The sequence below is a fragment of the Podarcis liolepis genome, assembly GCF_965112155.1.
Source record: "Podarcis liolepis genome assembly, chromosome: 5".
Lineage (NCBI taxonomy): Eukaryota > Metazoa > Chordata > Lepidosauria > Squamata > Lacertidae > Podarcis > Podarcis liolepis.
This window is the reverse complement of record NC_139556.1, coordinates 41,901,366-41,923,403: the sequence shown is the minus strand read 5'-3', so window position 1 is coordinate 41,923,403 and position 22,038 is coordinate 41,901,366. Positions and strand designations below refer to the sequence as shown.

Below are 22,038 nucleotides of genomic sequence, written 5' to 3'. Positions count from 1 at the left end.
TTGTATTAGCTGTCTAAAGGTTGCATGAGGATAAAATGCTAACGAGACTATTCATGATTTTGCACTTCCCTTCATTAATGCTATCCCCTCCCCTTTTTTATTTAGGGATCTTTCTAATAACAGAATTGGCTGTTTAACACCTGAAATCTTTGTTGGCCTTAAAAACCTTCATAAATTGTGAGTATTGTACTTTTCAAAACTATCAAAAACACCAGCTATTGCAATTAGGAAAACCGACTCATCATTATGCCTTAAAGGAATTGTAACTTTCCTAAGAGTTTAAATTAATTTATCCAGAGTTACATGAATGGAGTTACATTCTTGGGAACAGGCACTCTTGGGTCTCAGTTCCCCCCTTCTGAAAAATCCTGGAGTGCTGCGAGAACTACCACCTCCCTTGGAATGGGGTTATGCAGGGCTATTTTTCGGTCAAAACTCACCAGAGCTCAGTTCCACCGGCTCTCAGGTGGGCCCCATTGCCATTATAAGAGACTGAGGGATGCGTTCATGGTGACTTCTGGAACCTCTTTTTCTAGAAAAATAGCACTGGTAGGGAGATGAAGTTTGCTTTAAGAAATTTGCTTCTTTCCTTCCTGTTTGTGGAAGCCTCTGCTGCTTTTTCTAAGTACCATTTTTTAAAAACTGATTCATCTTCTTTGTCATCATTCTCTTGAACCTCATTTCTCCCAGCTGTGTTGTGTGGTGGCAGAGTTCCTAACCCATCTGGGGGTCATTCCTACCCACACCCCCTCAGACGTTTCTCGATGGATGCTATATCAGCGTAGCATCCCTCCCAGAGCATTGTGGGATTAAAATAAAAGACTGTGCCTATCCATGACTGGTGACAGCCATTTTTACCTGAAGAGTGTAGCTGCAAGGGTGTTACACTGTGATATAGCAGCCTTCCATAAAGGAGGAGGAATGACTCTGGACCAGATTAGGAATGCTGCTGCCACTTACCACAATGACAAGTGGGGTATGTGTGTGTGTGTACATTTGTCTTTGCAGTTAAAGGGGGGACGCCTTCAGTGCATCCAGATATTAATGTTAAGTCCCCTGCCCTGAAGGTTATCCTCTAGCCCAAGCATGGCCAAACTCGGCCCTCCAGATGTTTTGGGACTACAACTCCCATCATCCCTAGCTAACAAGACCAGTGGTCAGGAATGGTGGGAATTGTAGTCCCAAAAACATCTGGAGAGCCGAGTTCGGCCATGCCTGCTCTAGCCCATCAAAGACTGAGCTTTTCCCTTCAAATTTGTTTCCCCGTCTCTTACTCACACAGACAAACACACACCCAGCCTCCAATGAATATGATGAAAGAGTTCCAGCTGGAACTTTTCGGCACAACATTAAATTAAAGCGATTGTCTGGGATGACTCCTTGACCAAGGTTTTGCCATGATGTTATGTCTGAAGTGATGACACTAAATCATATGTGTTTCTGCAGCCAATCAGATTAAATGACAGTGGGGCAAATGACGCCAGGGCCAACTACAAAACCCAAAGGCAGCAAAAACCATTCAAAAAAATTAAATGTTTGTACGGTTTGAATATGCTAAGTTTGAAGTAGATGTTGAAAACTGTTAAGCAAAAAGTAAAACTAGAACTTGCAAAGCTCTTAGTGGTATGTAAGCAACTAAGGTGTGGGGGGGGGGACGACATTTTTTTTTATTTGAACCAGTATGTAAAAGCTTGACTTCTGGTGTGTATGTATGACTGTACTATCTCCTAACTATTACATAGGAAGTGCAGGCACAATGTGTTTTGTATAAAAGGTAACAGAATATTTAAAAACAGGAATAGAAGTTTAGGTGTTTGTGTATAGCTTGCGTAAAGCAAAAACCAAGATTATGAGCTATCAGGTCAATACCATCTGTGATTTGATTATATTAACTCTAGGATATGTCAGGAAGGTCTATATTCCACCATATTACATTAATCACCAAATTGATCCACACACAACAGTTTTGCCTCATGCACAGTTCTGAATCTATCCAAATAGATTTAAGCAGAATCTTCAGGGGCATGGCATGTGTTCCTTCAACAGAATTACTTTCAGTCTTTTTTCTGCATTCAAGTCTAATACTTGGTGGTGTATCTCACATACCTTGAACAATCTCATAACTGTACTATACAGTTGTTAATATTCATCTGCTGATAGTATTTTAATTTCTAGCCTCTATTGTCCTGAAAAGCATTTGAAAGATCAAAATGGTAGTAGAATTATAAAGGGATTGCCAGATTAATTGATAATTTGGAGACAAATGAGCCGTTCAGAAAAACTAATAATCTTCTCACTGGGTTACCTTCAGAGGCACTATCGCAGACTGATCAATTTTAATGAAGTACTCAGTGTGTTGTTTGGCACTCATTTAAGTTGATTAATTGTTTGCTATGTACACATGCAGTCTCTGTACTTCTTTTCCTCTGTTTCTTTTTTATTAGTGTAAAATTCTTTTTTTTTTACTTTTACAAATAAATAAATAAATAAATAAATAAATAAATAAATAAATAAATGTCCTTAAAGCACAAATTAAGATACCCGTTTCCTTAATTTGCAAATATGGTATTACCATATATGATCGAAAGGAAATCTTGACATAGTGATAATTTAAGAATTGTGGCTAAAGGTAAGAGGTTTATGCCAAGTGGTTGATAAAGTGCAAAAGGAGGAAATGAGGTCACTTGCTAATGAGAACCAATAGGGAAGAATCAGGAAGTGTCGGATAGGCCAGGGCCAGAGTGAAAAACCATGGGGTGGGGGTAAGGGAGTGGTGTTGAAGGCAGAGAGGAGCAATTGAGCTTTAGAGATTAGATTGGGAAGCATATTATGGAAATAAGGAAGGAGAGTGAAGGTAGTAGGAGAAAATAACATTAGTTGTACAGGAACAATGAGAAAGTGGGTTCTCCTTCATGGAGAGCACGTGTTGCGGTGGGAGCAACCATGACATCCCCTGTTGCTGGGCGGGTTAGTTTGGATGGCCACAAATTTGATTGGACACCTTCAATTGTTGCTGGGGAAAATTTATTGTTGCAATTTCATTTGATTGATGGGAGTGCTATATATGTTCCCTGTGCGCAACATTGAGCTTCCTCTTTTCGCTGCGCACATCGGATTACCCTCCTACCCTCCCTTTATTTAGGGTTTGTTCGCGCTGACCTTGCTATGCCTCTCATGGGGTCATCTGCTTTGGGGCAGGGGCCTGGTAAGAATTTTACCATTTGGCTGATTGGCTGGTGCCATTTGGGTTTTGCCTACTGCGTAGCAAATTGTCACAATTTGTAAGGTTGCGGTTAGGCATTGGTTAATTTTTGGTTGGTGGAGGGGATGTGGTTGGCTGTGCCTGCCCCTCCAATGCTGCTGTTGCAAGGGTATTCCATTAAAGGAATCCAGGGGCTTGCCATGCTTTTGTCCGAATCCCTGGCAAAGCGCTAGGGCCACGCAAGAGTCCCTGGGAGCATTTCGGGAGAGATGAGAGCCTAGCGCCCAGCTTTATTCTCTCCCCAAAATTGACTTCCACAGGGATGCGGTTGTCATTTCTGTTCCTACCTCCAAGATAGCTGCTAACCAATGCCTAAACCAACAGATAGCTGCTAACCAATGCCTAAGCAACCACTCACATACTGTAATTCAATAAAGTTGTGGCCAAAATTATGCCAAAAACAAAAACAAAAATGATGTGTGAAGCGTGTTTTTATTCGGGTGTGTCTTGGGGGTCCTCGACATGCAATAATAATTTTAGCATATATAAATACCATCCTGCGATAATTATGTTTGTTTTGCTTATTGAAAGCAGTAGAGCATCTCCTGGTTCAGCCTGCAAAGATTTAAAAGCATTCCAGTTGAATACTTCTCTCTATTGCCTCCCCTTTTCCCAGCTCCAAAGGCCAAAGGAAGGGGAAATAATTTCTAGTGGGGTAGGTGTGCTAGTCTCTTGATGTAAAAACACCAGAGTCTTGGTGCAGATCAACACATTGATTGTTGCACATGCATTCATATACTAGAGTCCACGTCATCAGATGCATGAAGGTACTAATAATAATCTTAGCATAATTCCCACCATGAGAAAGTTGGCCAGTGACAAACTCCAGGAGGCCCATAGGAAGTTTCTCATTGGCAGGAACCAGGGCTTTTTTTAAAGCCGGAACTAACTGGAACTCGGGGCGCACGTGGCGCTGTGGGTCGACGGTTTGAATCCCCGCAACAGGGTGAGCTCCCGTTGCTCGGTCCCTGCTGCTGCCAACCTAGCAGTTCGAAAGCACGTTAAAGGGCAAGTAGATAAATAGGTACCGCTCCGGCGCGAAGGTAAATGGCGTTTCCGTGTGCTGCTCTGGTTCGCCAGAAGCGGCTTAGTCACAGTGGTGTAGCATGGGGGGTGCAGGGGGGGCCGGCCACACCGGGCGCAACATCTGGGGGTTAGGTTAGGGGGCGCAAATCCACGGGTTAGGGGGCGCAAATCCATGGGTTAGGGGGTGCAAATTACTTGCCCCGGGTGCTGGCAACCCACGCTATGCCACTGCTTAGTCATGCTGGCCACATGACCCAGAAGCTGTATGCCGGCTCCCTCAGACAATAAAGCGAGATGAGCGCCGCAACCCAAGAGTCGGTCACGACTGAACCTAATGGTCAGGAGTCCCTTTACCTTTACCTTTAACCGGAACTCAGTTCCGATACATCTCAGGTTTGCGCCATTGCCATTCTAAGAGAAATGAGGGAGGTGTTCATGGTGAGTTCTGGCATCTCTTTTCCCAGAAAAACAGCACTGGCAGGAACCCTTTGGAAAAGCCTTGGTCCTGTGCCAAGGCCCTGGATGAGGAGGGTGGATAGGCCTCCCTCAGCCAGTGTGTTGCCGCTCCTGCTGCCACTGGTTTGTAAGTCAGTTTTTTAAAGGGAAGGGGGTCTGGGAATTTGGCTTGGACAAAAAGCTGTTTCCAATGAACATAACTCATTTTATCCAGGTATGCATCACTGGAAGGAAGAGGTCTTGGGCAGAGAGAGATATAGCAGGATGCCATGTAGATGGTAGTGGAGGCCCTGGAATTTGATGAGATTAATGTGCAACCCACTCCATGCATTCATAATGTGACGGGGGTCCATCTGTTGAAAGGAACAGTGGGACCACATCACCAACCCTGTCCCTGATATAGCAAAAGTCTGTATGTCTGCAGGTCTACCTGTGTAGATTTCTGTCAACTCAGGAATCCGCACTCCATGTATGAATGTTGACGGTGGGCTCTGGGAGCCATGCAGTCTCAACTCTGCTATCCTTTCCAGTAGGTAAATCCCTTTCACTTTCTTAACACAAGAAGGAGGCTAGATTGTGCATATATATACATGCCATGAATGGTCCATCATTATTCATTTGCAATAAGGAAAGTACTTTGCATATAGTCAGAGACTAACTTAGTTTTTCCAAAGAAGGGCAGTGCCAAAGAATGCTCCAACTACCACACAATTGCACTCATTTCACACGCTAGCAAGGTTATGCTTAAAATTCTACAAGGCAGGCTCAAGCAGTATGTGGACCGAGAACTCCCAGAAGTGCAAGCTGGATTTAGAAGAGGCAGAGGAACCAGAGACCAAATTGCAAACATGCGCTGGATTATGGAAAAAGCTAAAGAGTTCCAGAAAGACATCTACTTCTGCTTCATTGACTATGCAAAAGCCTTTGACTGTGTCGACCACAGCAAACTATGGTAAGTTCTTAAAGAAATGGAAGTGCCTGATCACCTCATCTGTCTCCTGAGAAATCTCTATGTGGGACAAGAAGCTACAGTTAGAACTGGATATGGAACAACTGATTGGTTCAAAATTGGGAAAGGAGTACGACAAGGCTGTATATTGTCTCCCTGCTTATTTAACTTATATGCAGAATTCATCATGCGAAAGGCTGGGCTGGATGAATCCCAAGCCAGAATTAAGATCGCCGGAAAATATATCAACAACCTCAGATATGCAGATGACACAACCTTGATGGCAGAAAGTAAGGAGGAATTAAAGAACCTTTTAATGAGGGTGAAAGAGGAGAGTGCAAAATATGGTCTGAAGCTCAACATCAAAAAAACGAAGGTCATGGCCACTGGTCCCATCACCTCCTGGCAAATAGAAGAGGAAGAAATGGAGGCAGTGAGAGATTTTACGTTCTTGGGCTCCATGATCACTGCAGATGGTGACAGCAGTCACGAAATTAAAAGACGTCTGCTCCTTGGGAGAAAGGCGATGGCAAACCTAGACAACATCTTAAAAAGCAGATACATCACCTTGCCGACAAAGGTCTGTATAGTTAAAACTATGGTTTTCCCAGTAGTGATGTATGGAAATGAGAGCTGGACCATAAAGAAGGCTGATCGCCGAAGAATGGATGCTTTTGAATTATGGTGCTGGAGGAGACTCTCGAGAGTCCCATGGACTACAAGAAGATCAAACCTATCCATTCTTAAGGAAATCAGCCCTGAGTGCTCACTGGAAGGACAGATCCTGGAGCTGAGGCTCCAATACTTTGGCCACCTCATGAGAAGAGAAGACTCCCTGGATGTTGGGAAAGATGGAGGGCACAAGGAGAAGGGGACAACGGAGGACGAGATGGTTGGACAGTGTTCTTGAAGCTACCAGCATGAGTTTGACCAAACTGCGGGAGGCAGTGGAAGACAGGAGTGTCTGGCGTGCTCTGGCCCATGGGGTCACAAAGAGTCGGACATGACTAAACGACTAAACAACAACAAACTTAGTTTTTACCTTACGTCTTTGGTGGCTGTGGCTCAGCAGATTTATCTTCTCTGATAAATGCTGTTCATATGCTTGATATAGTTGTATGCTATGGGCCAAATTGATGCAAGTTGTTGTGCTAGCAGAATCCAGCCCAATGACTCCCGCTATGGCAATAGGACCCTCCTCCCTCTGCTGTGTCTTTCTGAAATCTGCTTGGAAGGAAAGGAGAATCTCCAGAACAGTACACAGGGGCAGGAGAGGAGAGGTTGTTTTGTCCAGCAAGCAGAAATGCTTCTTCTGATGGAACAATCTCCTTAGCATGAGTTCCACCACCCTATCTGCTTTTCATTTTCTTTGGAGGAGACTTCCCTTGTGAGAGGAGATGTTCATGTCTCATATCTTTTCCACTATTAGAATCTGACTTACAAATTTATGACACACCATTATTTGTGATTGATTTCTCCCTTCCTCCCCCTCTGCCCTCTTCTGGTTTGAGTTTAATACTTACATTATATATTAATTTTTTTAACTGAGGAAGTTTACTGAAATGGTTCATATTTGATGGCAGATGTGGATGATGGTAGCTGATAGCTAAAAATATGCCTGACTAATATACTGGCCTGTCTTTTCATGACTTGCTTATTTATCCCTTGGCCATATTTATGTGTGGTGAGCTGTTCATATTTGAAACATGATTGTAAATTGCACATTTTAAAGGCATTCTTTACATCTTCCTCCTCAGTGGCCATGTTGCTTGTTCTAAGGATGAGTTACGCAGAGTAATTTTGAAAGCGTAATGGGGCTCTCAGTAATTCATACATCTCTTAGGAATACTCTGCTCTAAATATCAGGTGATGTAGAAGACTGGTGTTTTCCTTTAATAATATATCTAGACCCATTTTGATGGATCGACTGAAATCTCTGCTTGGATTTTTGAAAATATAAATATTCCTTCTGCTGCAAATTAAGCTTCTTTAAATTTTATTCATTTATTTGATTCAAGTACCTCTGATTTCTATTTCATCCTGACTCTGAATAATCACCAATGATTAGCTGTACAATATCATGTAACAACGTCTCTGGCTACTGTGTAAATGTTACTGGAACAGCTAATCACTCTCTTCACTGCCAGAGACAAGCACAGAACAAATAATGAGTAGGGATTTTTTTTATATTTATATTTATTTATTTTTGCAGGGAGGAGGAAGAACCCAATCATGTTACAAACAAAACATGTTTGCTGAAATACACCCTATTTATTTATTTAAAAACATTTCTAAATTGCTTAGTGGTCTATGTTATTATGTTATGTACAATATAAAACCAATATCCATTAAAACAAAAACAAAAAATACAGCCTAAAACCAGTAAAACAATATAAAAAACATATGAAGGAAAGTAATACAGTGATTCGGGGAATTCATACATTCCCCGAACATGCCCTTCAACATGGCAGCTGATCATCAGATTTCTTAGCTCTGGTATAATAAGTTTGTCTCCAGGTACTCTGCTCAATCTGGATGTAGCATTCTGCATTGAGATCAATTGCAAGGCAAGTCCAACAGAGAGTGCAGTAGTCCTGTCATGAGGTAGCCAATGCATGAATCACAGTGGCTAAGCTATCCCTGTCCAGGAAAGGGCGCAGTTGGTGCACCTACCTGAGTTGATAACAAGCATTCATTGCCACAGGTGTCACCTGTGCCTCCGGTGACAAAGATGGAACGAGGAGCACCTCCAAACTACTCACCTGCTCTTTCAGAGGGAGTGCAACCTGTCCAGAACCAGTGAACGCCCCAAACTCCGGGACCTGGGAACCTTTTACACACAGAGTCTCCATCTTACCAGGATTGATTCTCAGTTTGATGAACCATCACTGCATCCAGGCACCATTTTTTTAAAGAGCCAGGGTGGTCCCAAGGTTAGAAAGTCTAGAGATGGTAGTAAATGTTATAAAATCAGATCCTACTTCTGCAAAGGATATGTTTGGCCTAATTGGATATTCCTTGGCTGCTTTTTTGTGAGAACAAAAAATGTGGTGTGATTTGAGATGTCTTTTAAAAATATTTTTTTCCCCTTTTAGGAATTTATCAGGGAACATTTTTTCAAGTCTCATGAATGGACTCTTCTCTGAGCTTTTAGCTCTGAAAGCCTTGTAAGTATGCCTTGATTAGATAAAGGCCCATTTTTGGCTCCATTTACACTGTGATTAGCTTCATCATTATATAGATTTTCAGCATTGTATGTTCAGTAAAATTAATATAAATTCCTTATGTGCATTTTGTAAAACACATTCTGATCCTTTTCTGTCACATGGAATATTTTCAGATCACTGGAATATTAAACAGTTGTGTTGGAGCCAGAACAGTAGGGTTGTAATAATTGTTTCATTGTGATTTTTAATTTGAAGTTGTTTTTTTAAAAAAATGCTGAAGCTTTATGGTTGATTTCCCTTAACATTTTATGAAGGGGTGGATGGAAGCAGAGAACAAGTAAATTAATTCCTTACAGTGTTTACATAAAACATCTTATATGTTCATTATAACCCTACTTAGATTAAACCTACTTATTAGAGTTAACACATTTAAACATTCCTCTTTTCTAGCAGATGGGGGGATTTTATTAAACAATAAAAATAATGATGAAAAATTAACGAGTGTAGAGGGTAAATAGTGCTTCTATAATTACTTGCATAGACTCATAGAATTGTAGAGTTAGAAGGGATTCCAACATCATCTAGTCCAACCCCCTTCAATGGAGGAATCTCAACTAGATCATACATGACAGATGGCCATCCAACCTCTGCTTAAAGACTTCCATGTGGCAGTTAAATAGTACAGAGCCTATATACTGTTATTGATTTCGCTAAATTAGAAATAGAATTTGACATCGTCTGTTGGAATTATGGAACTGAAAGACTATAATGCAGACCCATCAAAGTCAAATGCTTTGGAAGGCATAATGCAGATATCCATCTATGGCTTTCGTTAGGCAGAGTAAGGCAGATGCCTCAGGCAGCTGATAGAGTGGGTATAAGGTAGTAAAGGTGTTGTAGCAAGGTGTTGTGCCTACCATGATTCCTGCTTAGCTAGCATGCTGCCCTCAGTGGAGGATGCTTTGTTCCATCACTACTGTTGAAGCAAGGTTCATCCTCCATCTGGTTGGTTTCAGCACATGGAATTGTGGGGTGGGGAGGACGCCATCTTGCAATTTGCCTCAGGCATCAAAACATCATAGGCTGTGCCTCTTTGTTTGTATGCCACTTTTCCACAGAATTGTGCCCAGAGTGGTTCTGAGCATGTCAAATGGGCAACAGTAGAACTAAAAAAAAATCCATACCAGGCACTTTTTGCAGATAATCATGGTGTCAAAAAGGTAGATATGTCATTAGAGAAAAATCATTCCATTTAATATTACTGAAAACAATACAAATGAACTAACCTAACAGCTTAAAACTAAACAGGAGAGAGAGAATAAAACCTAACAGAGCCTTACACCGAGTCCAACCAAATGTTAGTCTAGCTCAGTATTATCTACACCAGGACTACAATTCCCATCATCCCTGACCACTGGTCCTGTTAGCTAGGGGTGATGGGAGTTGTAGGCCCAAAACAGCTGAAGGGCCGAGTTTGGGGATGCCTGATCTACACTGACTGGCAACACTTCTCAAGGGTTTCTGACAAGGAGTCTGCCAACCCTACCTGGAGATGCCAGGGATTGAACTTGGGACCTTCTGCATGCATAGCAGATGCTCTGCCTACAAAGATTCTCTACTGAGCTATGGCCCTTCCCCATGGTATATATACAAGCCTGGGAAAATAAATATCACCATTCCAGAAAGGGCATTCCATGGAGGTTCGCTCCAATCACATCCATTGGATTGCAGCCACACCTCTCACATGTGGTAGCCTGCCAACTCTTACCTGGGTGATTTCCTGAGCAGCAGATGCACAGTGACTACACTCAATGTGTTTTCTCTCTCTCTGTCACCTGAAATGCCAAATTAAAATTCCCAGGTTGAGAGCCAAAATTAATTCTACCTCAATAATTCTGAAAAACTGGATTCCCCACTTCTCCAGTTAAAATGTTTAAATCCTAAGTACATACAGTAGATAACCTGGCTATGTGCTTTCACGTAGTGAGAGTTGTTATTATTATTATTATTATTATTATTATTATTATTATTATTATTCTATACTCTTAAATAACTCACGTCCCAAATACCTCATATAGCACTGTAAGCTTAAGAGCAAATGTTGAATTGGACAGTAAGACAAGAGCTTTCATTGTTCCCAAACATCCATAAGTGGAAGGAGGATGTCATTTAAATTCATCAAGCTATTGGACCTGGGAGGTAAACTCCTCCTTGCTATGTATACATATCCCATTAATAAAGGGAAAGGTGGAATGGTGCATCCATGCAGAGCACAAAGCTCAACTAAAACACCCATATCATTATCCTGCTGTCCAAGAAGACAAACAAAGCATCTGATTAAAGAGCCGCATTGTTTACGTCGTGTCGTGGTGGCATAATCAGACTCGTGGGCAAATAGCAGTGCTGTTTACATAGGCTTGCAGAGGCATAGAGCTATACGGGAGAAGATACCGAATGGTTTAGGACATTAATGGTAAGCACAAATTAGTTCAAGCATGTTTTGAAGAATGTCCTGGCATGCTCCCCAGTGGCATGGGGTCATCCCACCGAAAAGAAGTTCCCATCATTATATGAATGAAGTGATGTATGGGAACCTGCAGTTGAGAAGTTGAGACATCAAGGCCAGGAGGAGGACCCCTGTTATTAAATTAATTACAATGGATTCTACAGATTCTATCATTGCTTTGACACGTGGGTTAAACTTGTTTTATATTTTGATCTATGCTATGTTTGGTTGTTTTATTACTATTGCTATTTATCAGATTCCTATACCACCCTTCCTCCAAAATGGCACAAAAATGCATATCGTAATAACAAACAAAAACAATCCCTCACCCTAGTTTAAAAGGCCACAGATTAGCCAATTAATTAGCCAAAAACATTAGAGAAAAGGAATGTTTGTGCCAGGCACCTCAAAATACGTAATGAAGGCGCCAGGTGAGCCTCCTTGGGGGAGAGTATTCTGCAAGCGGGGAGCCACTGCAGAAAAGGCCCGTTCTTGTGTTGTTGCCCTCAAGACCTCTCACAGAGGAGGCATACGAAGAAGAGTTTCAGATGATGATCATAGGGTCTGGATGATTGCATTGACTGTACAGTGGTACCTTGGGTTACATACGCTTCAGGTTACAGACGCTTCAGGTTACAGACTCCGCTAACCCAGAAATAGTATCTCGAGTTAACAACTTTGCTTCAGGATGAGAACAGAAATTGTGCAGCATGTCAAAGTGCAAGTAGATAAATAGGTACCACTCCGGTGGGAAGGTAAACGGCATTTCTGTGTGCTGTTCTGGTTTGCCAGAAGTGGCTTACTCTTGCTGGCCACATGACCCAGAAGCTGTATGCCAGCTCCCTCGGCCAATAAAGCGAGATGAGCGCCGCAACCCCAGAGTCGGTCACGACTGGACCTAATGGTCAGGGATCCCTTTACCTTTACCTTTACATGTCATTAGTATAAGAAAGGAAGCTGCTCTGTGCCAGAAGGCAAATGGATGGTAGTGAGAAGGACATCTGGATGGTAGTGAGAAGGACAATAGCCAGAGTAGAGCTGTGTGTGGGAGCTGAACTGGAAGGAGGCTGAAGACAGAAGCCTGAGAATAAGAGCCATGCTTAATTTCTGCTTGAATCCAAGTCTGTGGTCAGTGCTCTTTTTCTGGGGGCACTCAAAGGTACATAGTACTGGCACCCTTTTTCCTAGAAGAAAAGCACTGGCTATGGAAAAAGCAAGACCTTCTGGATGCTAATGCTGTGAGCCCCTCCATTGCAGGCTCAGGTTGTTTTCCCCAATTGTTGGTGTTTAGACTACCTTTTTTAAAGATTTGCCTTGAGAGAGTCTTTAAACCTCTTTTGTATATATGTGTGAATAAATCATAGATCATAAATGCAACATAGTCTCTGCTGTGTCTCATTCCAAGAAGACCAAACCCTGGGGAGGTGTCTGGAACCCCTGGACTCTTACACTGCTTGGAGACTGGGGTGGCATGCAACAACATGTTCAGCCTTATGGAGGAAAGATGAATGGATGTGGATGATTATGTGCAGATAGAGGATGCACAACTTGTCTTTGCTGCTGATGTGTCATTAGTGCCGGACGCCACTCGGATTATCTGTCTAGCTTCCTCTAAGAGCTAGTTAACTAAGATTTGTTAAATGTCGTCAGTGTTTCAATGATTAGTTTTCTGTGACAATCACTGTATAAAAATCATGTTGAAAGGGATAGTATTGATTGGTTTTGGGTTTCATTTCAGACATTTCTACACTGATTCTCTCACCTGTGACTGTAATCTCAAATGGGTTTTACACTGGGCTAGAAATGCTTCAGTTCGGATCTCAGAAGAAACAGTTTGTGCTTTCCCCAGGAGTTTACAAGGAACATCATTTCAGAACCTGAAAGAAAATCAGCTGATGTGCGGTGAGTGGTACTCTTCTTTCAGCGTCATGAATTGAAACCAGTGTTCTCAGAGAAAGTGTCTTCTGAAGGATAAATGCCAAGTGATTGGTGTGCAGAACTGGATAATAGCTGAAAGAAAGCAAATATGTCAGAAACCATACTGAGGCTTAAGGTTAAACAATGTGCAACTTTAAAAAAACAAAAACAAAATTAGATTGCAGATCTCTTTTGTATATAAATAAATGTTCCTTGTAAAACTACCAGTGCCCTTATCTGCCTTTGTAACTCTTATACATTTGTATGTATCATAGGAAAGGTATTTCTCATTGCATTTTATCTTCAAATAAATAATCTTTTTTCATTAGATTGTAGTGTGACAACAGGGAATAAATGTCAATCTATCTGCCACTCACCTTCACAAGCCTTGCAATATAAGCTGTACCTGTGTAGGGAAGGATGAATTTTAATAATGGGGAGCTTTAAGAGAGGCAAAGATCTTAAAACAAATATTTGAAATAATAGAAACGGAATGGATGGGAAGGAGATAAAATAACATGTGTCAAGTCCTGACTCTCATATTAGAGCAATATCGAAACCACAGTGTGTATGTCGCTTTCTGAAGATCTCATCATGTGAACAAAACTGACCCTGAAAAAACTTAGAAGTTATTCTCTGGGTTTTGTATAGGAAGAAATGTTATTTTGCTATGTGCCACATGGTTATCTGACTTGCAAAGCATTTGTATGTGCAGCTTACATGCATGCATTTATAAACTGTACTCCAGAATACTTTCTCCAGAGTACTCTGAATAGTTTTATACCATCCTTATCTTTCAAATTTCTCTGTCAGAGGACTGTTGATCTTTCCCCTCAGCCAATTCCCTGTGGTTACAGCAGTTCATCTGTATAACAAGTCAGATATGTAACTATCAGAGTCTGAAACACCTTGGCATTGCAGCTTGTTACCAGAACCAATACTTTGTTGTGCAAAATAACTTATTAAAAACAAGTTTTTCTTATGAATTAAATATAAAATTGATGCCACCCAGTGAAGTTCATTTGACATGAAGTCTGGATTTGTACCTGTTTATCTTCATTAAAACATGAACAGAAGGTTTTGGCAAGGTCTGCCTGAAGCATAACTGATCCCAGGCAATTTTCCCTATGTGCTGTAAGCAAGCTTTGCTAATTCAGCCTCGCTGAGCAGCCAGCAGCTATTCTCATTTCTACAAATCTGAAGTAAGAAATTTTACTTTCTTGGCTTTATGGCTGTTCCATTAATTTTCACACTTGGTATCCAAGGACAAAGCCAAAGGGTTACTTTTTAGTCAATCTTTTATATTATTTATATTGATTACATTGACATGCTGACTATAAAACTTCAGGCTCCATCGCAGGTTGCCGACAGAGCTGCTGCAAAGATGGTCCTGGGGAGACTATTGCCTTTTCTTCAAATTAATTACCTTCACCATTTTACTTTATAATTAACCAAACTTAAACTCAGCTAGAAAATGTTGAGGAACAGACAGATCAGTCCTACGCTCGAATTATGCTGGGATTTGCGATAGTCTGCTATGTTGGTGGAACAACTGCCTTATCCAATGGTGGGTCAGCCCAGGAAGGAAGGAGAGAAAACACCTTAAAGGGCGATTAGACAAATTAAAGAAGGATAACACTATCAACAGCTGCTTGCCATGATGTCTATGATCTTTCTTCAGTACTGGAGATTGCATGTCTCAGAATGCCAGTTGCAGGAGAATACCAGTGGAGAACATGTGCTTGTCCACTTCCCATAGACATCTGGCTTTCACCATTAGAACAGAATGTTGGACTAGATGAACCTTTGGCACAGTCCAGCATCACCTCCCATTTTCATCAGCCCCAGTGGCTCAGCCATCAGTGTCCTTGCTATGCCAGTCTCCAGGCATCCTTGGGGGCACAGATTTAGGTCCCCTTATGAGCCCAACAACACCCAAAGAGGAGGGGAAGCGGCCCACACAACAGATCTTCCTGGGCAGGATGTCTGCAGAGAGCACCCCTAGCTCATCCATAGATGAGGATTCAAGACCCACCCATGGAGGCAAAATCGCTTTTGCCAAAAAACCAATGGGACAGGCCAGGACACATAATGAGGAACCACAGACACCCACTGACAACAGAAACGTACAACTCCAGTGGCAATTAAGAGGAAACTTGAATGATGCTGTAGAATATATTTATCATAATGCTTTCTTGCACATTGAAGCATTAAGTTAAATGTTCAGTCTATGTTGTTAAACATATTTCCGTGCACCAGATGTGGAGACAATAAATGTTTTTAATTATTTTTTCCTTTGCAGACTTTTTACAGTGTTGCCTTTGCCTAATGTTCATACTCTTTCCTGGTTTGTCACTTGCTTCATAAGGGGAAAAGCGGTTTAGCTGAAAGCACACCGTATAAAATACTTATTGAAATGAATGTACAATGAACAGCACAAATGGCAGGTTTTAATTCATAAGATCATTGTCAGATTTACACTGTCTATAATTTTTTTTTATTCCTTTGTAATATAGGTTTTTTATTTTTATTTTCTGGAGGAGATGACAAAGGAGAGGACTATTAGCTTTAGCAGTAGTAGTTACTTTCTGAAGGCTTCTCTGACTTGCATGATTCCTCAAAAGATTTAGGGCCAGACTACACATGGCAGCAGTTGTATAGCTCTGCCTTTAAGTGAATTTCAATAGAACTTTTTTCTGGGCTAATTGCAGGCATAGGAATCCAGGTCTAGATTAAATCTCCTATAGCCCTATGGTAGGATACCGAGTCTAGACAGACCGCCACACAATATTTCAAAACAAGCCTTCACTTTAGGGTGGAATTATGTGACTAAAGTCGGGGGTTGTATGGACCTCAATTTAATCACATTCATTTAACTAAAATGACATACAAACAACAGGGACCTGATCCTAACTTGAAGTAGGGAAGGTGTCAAGGAGCTTAGGATGCATCTTCCTCTGCACCCTGATATTTTAGGCCACATGAGATAATTCCTAGACAACACCCGTATTTTAGGGTTCAGATAGATTAGGATCTCCTGTTGCGTTTGAAAACCTTACTGTAAATGAATCACAGGGTTGGTCTGAGGAAGGTAGGGTTAACCCTTTATCTTTGTACCATTTCTCCAGGTAAAATCAATAGTTGCAGCTGCTGTCCCCCCCCCCCAAGGGGCAATATATATTGGTATCCATATGAGTCCCAGATTAAGCCTGTCAAAAATTAAGCATAAATTGTAAGGGTGAAGCCATAGCACAAATATTAATTTCTTTGTGACTATTCTACTGTGGCTCAGGCTAGATAATATGAATTGTCTTCTCAGGCTTTGCATCTATGGTCTGCAGTAAACAAATATTTATGGTAGTTTTTTCAGATCACCACATTGTGCTGTATCCCGTGGTTTTTGTTCTAGTGAAAATTTAGAGTCCACATTCTTGGAATAAAAAATTGTATGGGGGGGAGGCCATTTACATACTACTTTGGCTTCAATCTTCTCATTCTGCATTTCTTTAATAGCTACAGGATAGAATCTTTTCTTCCTCCTTTGTGAACTGAAAGTCATTCCATGCAGTAATTACATTTTTTGATGGAGTCAACTAATAGCATTGCTATTCTTTAGTAAGCTTATGTCCTGGCTTATCTTATTGGTCATTGCCACTGCTGTCTAACCTGTTGGTGAGTCTTGTAGCTTTCTATATCAGAGTGAAAACCATGTATTTTGAATTAGCTTCATCATATTATTTTGCTCTATGACCTAAGAAAATGCCCTCTCATAACAGATAAGGAAAGCCATCAAATCCCCCGATTTTCACTAGGCTCAAAAGTGTTTCTCACTTCAAATTCGCTTAAGAAGCACCCAGGGTGAGTCAGTAAAGGAATAAGGTAACCCTGGAAAACATTGTTTACTCAGATGCAATCTCCAAAAATTACAGAGAGATTATAGTGTATGGCTAAGGGAGGGAAGGAAAGAATTTAGCAAATACTGATGACAATCAGTTTCCCTTTATTTCAGCAGTTATTCTCTTAAGTGACCCTCAACAGAAATTAAATGCTGAAACTAATTTGAAATAAAGCAGTATCTTCTTCAAGTTACCTGGAAATCAGGCAGACATGGATATAGGTGAAATGTGTGTTATCTACCTTGCAAAAGTGAGAAGTGATTCTGAGGCTTTCACAAAACTTTACAAGCAGTGACAGCACCACACCAGAAGAAAGTTTTTTCTCCTCATGGTTTTATTATTTATTATAATTTATTTAATGTATTTGTATCTTGCCTTTCTCCTAAGTTGGGCTACGAGGCTTCTTTAAAAACCATCATCATAAAATACAAAATGACAAAAGCAAATTGGTTAAAAACAATAATGGTTAAAAACCAATACAAGAAAAAAAATTTAGAACCACAATTAAAATTCTGATTGTCCTGTAGTAACATGGTCTGCACCTATTTCTCAATGGCCTTTCTAAATAGGAAGGTCTCAGACTGCTGGCAGAAAGATGACAAGGAGGAAGCAAGCTTGACTTCTTTTTAGAGGGAGTGCCACAATATGGGAGCAGTACTTTTAAGTACTGAACAGAGGCCCTTTTCTCATAATATATTGGCATTAAATTAATGGGGGAGATTATCTCCTCCCCATCATATTTGTGTTCAAACCCATGTCTGAAATGTGTGTGTGTTGCGAATCTGTTTGTTAGCAGTACAGAATCATTGCCATGGCAATTGGATATTTTTGTCCTGGTCACTTGAATTACAGTAGGCCCTGGAGTTGATATCACCTGGGAAAGAGGGCTTCTGCCTTGTTTGTTTAGAGAGAGAGAGAGAGAGAGAGAGAGAGAGAGAGAGAGAGAGAGAGAGATCTTCTCAGAGTTTGGGCTCCTCCACACTTCCATTTGTGCTGTGCCTAGAAAGCAAGGGGCTTATTGGTTTTGCATTTGGACATGTGCTCTCTAGGCATGCGTCCGAGCAGTTTTCCCATTGTCCCACTCCTTACAGATATATCAGAACATACTGCAATCCAAGGAAAACCCTAATTGGCATTTGCTTCTGTTAAGCACTAAAGTTTGCTGTAGACCTGTTTGAGAATGAACCTGCATGGATTCTGTTTAACTAGGTCGGGGTAGTCAACCTTTTTATATCTACCACCCACTAATGCATCTTTCTTGATGGTAAAATTTTCTTATCGCCCACCAGTGCTCGATGGAAGGAGGATTCAGCTTGTACCGTAGAACCCCCTACTGCCCACCTAGAATCCTGAAACACCCACTAGTGGGCAATAGGGACCAGGCTGACAACCCCTGAGCTAGGTACCTAAGTGCCACATTGCTGGGCTATTGCTTATGATGCTAACTGGTAAGGATGCTAGGCTGCAAAAAGTGTAAAGTGCTAAAATTGCCTCCTGCAGATTTTTAAAATATAACTCTGGCCTTAGCTGTGGATGAAACTGGCAAAAACAGTGGTGTGTGTGAGCTAGAGAGAGAGAGAGATTATACACAGAATGAATGTGTTTCACCTTTGAAAAAAAATAACCTGTAACCAACTGGTGTGACCATTGAATTCTAAATTAGGAAAGCCTTGGCAAATTATCTCCCACAATATTTCAAATATGGAATAGATTGTTTATTATGGTTCACGGCTGAGGCACATAAACAATAGTACTTAGATTTAGGCAATAACACGGGAATCACGTAGCAACTGTCTGTATTTCAATGACTTTCCAGCCCATCAATTTTGAAAGCTACCTTAATTTTAACAGTCAAGTCATGAGTGAAATTAGCACACAGTGAGTGACATTCAGAATATTATCTGGAATAGGTTTTATTTTTTTATTTTTTAAAAAAATGCTCATAATAATATACCTGTGTAGAAAATTTTAGTAGACTGACTTACTACTTCATATTCTTTTGAAAGATTCATTTAGAATGTTATTCAACATTTAAATTAGAACATTGTACAGTTATTCTAAAGGAGAAACATTTTTGTATTATTGCTGGTATTCAGGCTGTTGCACACACACACATATTGCTCAAAAAGGTTTCAGACTCCCTCTTCAAAAGCATACTTATGTAAAAAAAAAAAAAAGAAAAGTGGGCTTTTTAAGCTCCAGTGTATTCTATGAATGTCCATTGAAGTTGCCTCTAAATGAAAAGGAAGAGCAGATATTCACATTTTCCTGCCTTTCATTGCATTCTTAATCACTTTGAGAGTTATGTGTCAGCAGCAATTCTCAGGTCCTAACAGTGAGGCTTGAGTACCCAGTATGAGGGGGTCATACTTCTCCTGAGGAGAAATCAGTGCAGAAGAGCAAAAACTAAATATGTACTGTATCAAATTCCATTAAATAAAAATATAAATTGTTTGCCATCTAAACATGTGTCAAAAGTCACTGAGCTGAGATGTCCCCATTTCTCTGCCTCATATCTGACACGGAAATGAACTGAAATGGGTGGGGTCATTAAAATATTCCATTTTTTATTTCTACTTCTTGTAGCCCTAGGCCATTGCACTGAAAATTAGGCACCCACCGAAGACCTTTTTCTTCCAACTAGCCTTTTTAAGTTGAGATCTTTCCCAGTCTGTATCTGCACTGGAACTGTTTTTAAAATGTTTTAAAGGTGTTTGTTATTGTTTTATCACTTGCTGTTTGTCACCCTGGGCTGCTTTGGGAGAAAGTGTGGGATATAAACTTTTTTAAAAGCCATTTGGGGAGGGTTGGTGGTGAATATCAGGGTGTTGAGGGTGAACTTTCCAGCAGTGTGGTGTTTTTTATGGTAGTCAGATGGTAGCTACCCCCCAGAATGTCCCACCAAGTTATCCTCTTAGTGTCATTCTGAAGAGCATTTTGTGGCAAACTGGGAAAAATTATCCTTTGCTAGGAACACTGCTGCCAACTCTACCTGAAAGCAGAAGCATCAGTCTTGGGAAGAAACTTGTTATATATAGGATGGTCATCTGTCATGGATGCTTTAGTTGAGATTCCTGTATTGCAGGGGACTAGGGGACCCTCTGGGCCCCTTATAACTCTATCATTCTACAGTTCAGATTCTGAGTCACTTCAGGGTCGCAGTGATGATTGAAACTACTTGCTTAATGTTGTCCTGCTTCATTGGTCTTCAAGAGACAGAAGACTTGCATCTTTATGACCAGGAGATGGAACTTGTTGCCAGTGCTCAGGGGTGATGGGACTTGTAGTCCGGCAACACCATGGGTCACCTAACCCCCTGCTTTCTAGATTATATTCACCAAAGCCATTGATAGTTGTGCTGCCTTCACAGATTGGCAGTCTCCACTGTCAAAAGTCTACTCATAGTAGATGCGCTATATTATACTCCAGACCGCCTTTCCCATGCTGTAAAATAGCTGTTTAAAGTTTAGTCTGTGATGTTTGTCTTTAGAATTCCATGTCTTATTTGAGGCCTTATTATTTTGGTATCCAAGAGCAAAACAATAGTCCCCCCGAGGTAAATTTATGATTAGATTCCTGCCCTGCTATTTTGGTAGTAAAAGGTAAAGGGACCCCTGACCATTAGGTCCAGTTGTGACCGACTCTGGGGTTGCGGCGCTCATCTCGCTTTATTGGCCGAGGGAGCCGGTTTACAGCTTCCGGGTCATGTGGCCAGCATGACTAAGCTGCTACTGGTGAACCAGAGCAGCGCATGGAAACGCCGTTTACCTTCCTGCCGGAGCGGTACCTATTTATCTACTTGCACTTTGATGTGCTTTCAAACTGCTAGGTTGGCAGGAGCTGGGACCGAGCAACGGGAGCTCACCCCATTGCAGGGATTTGAACTGCCGAACTTCTGATTGGCAAGTCCTAGGCTCCACCCTAGGCTCCTCCCAGCCCCACCTGAGTCCCATTTTGGGGGGAGGGTAGTGTTCTACTGTAAAATCTGGATTTCCTGGTCATCTGCAGTGGGGGAGAGGGTTTTCCCTCTTTCTGAAGCAAAATGAACCCTGCAAGAGAGTGGATCTACAACTCCCAGTTGCCTATCTGCACCACCAGTATTTTATATTAGCACTGTTAATACAGGTTTTATGATACATTTGTTTATTTATTACACTTATGAATGGAATTATTTCTGAATCACTTCTCATATAGCATCTCAAAGAAATTTCATAATAAAAACATCAGTATTAAAAACAGCTACATTATTTCCTTTCTAAAAACTATTACAGCAATTAAAAAGCAATTACAGATACTTTCATATGTAAAAACAATTCAAGTGGCTGTGTAAACATGGCTAAAAATATTTAACAGTAATTAATGGCCTGTGTAATTTAAGATCCTGTGTGATGCAATGCATAAAATGCGGCATTTGTTTTAAATGTCTTCAGACATTCTGATTTCCTTTATTTGCTGCCAAATTGTCCCTCTCACCAACATTCACTATGCTTTCTTGAGACAGTGGCTAAGGCTAAGTTGCACTGGAGAGATGTGGAACTTCAGGGATAAACAATAATACCAATTTGTAGATCATCATAACGTTATGTGTGTTTCAAAATCCACACTGTGATCACTACTTTCATATTTACGCCGCTTGAAAAGCATTTGTGTGTATGGGCAGTTTAAATGAACATTGTACTGAAACAAAAATGGTAGTAGGTTACTGCCATGTTTAGAATATATATTTACACACAACAGAGCCCATCACCATGCTTGTTTACATTTATCATTATTTCAAAGTAACTGAGGGTACATGGCATTTTTTCAATGGTGCTGGTGATGCATTAATGAATTGAAAGCCCCAAGGAAAATTTTGAGAT

The 22,038-nt window shown here is 40.9% G+C and overlaps 1 protein-coding gene across 2 annotated transcripts in view; it reads left to right on the top strand.

The window, feature by feature from the left end:
• The window catches only part of ADGRA1 (adhesion G protein-coupled receptor A1), a 313,690-nt gene that overhangs the window by 95,389 nt on the left and 196,263 nt on the right, over positions 1-22,038 (top strand). For both annotated transcript variants that reach the window (XM_083505930.1, XM_083505931.1), the window contains 3 exons: positions 106-177; positions 8,789-8,860; positions 13,105-13,268. In XM_083505930.1, the coding sequence (XP_083362056.1) occupies positions 106-177; positions 8,789-8,860; positions 13,105-13,268 (308 nt within the window). The remainder of the gene's footprint in view (positions 1-105; positions 178-8,788; positions 8,861-13,104; positions 13,269-22,038) is intronic.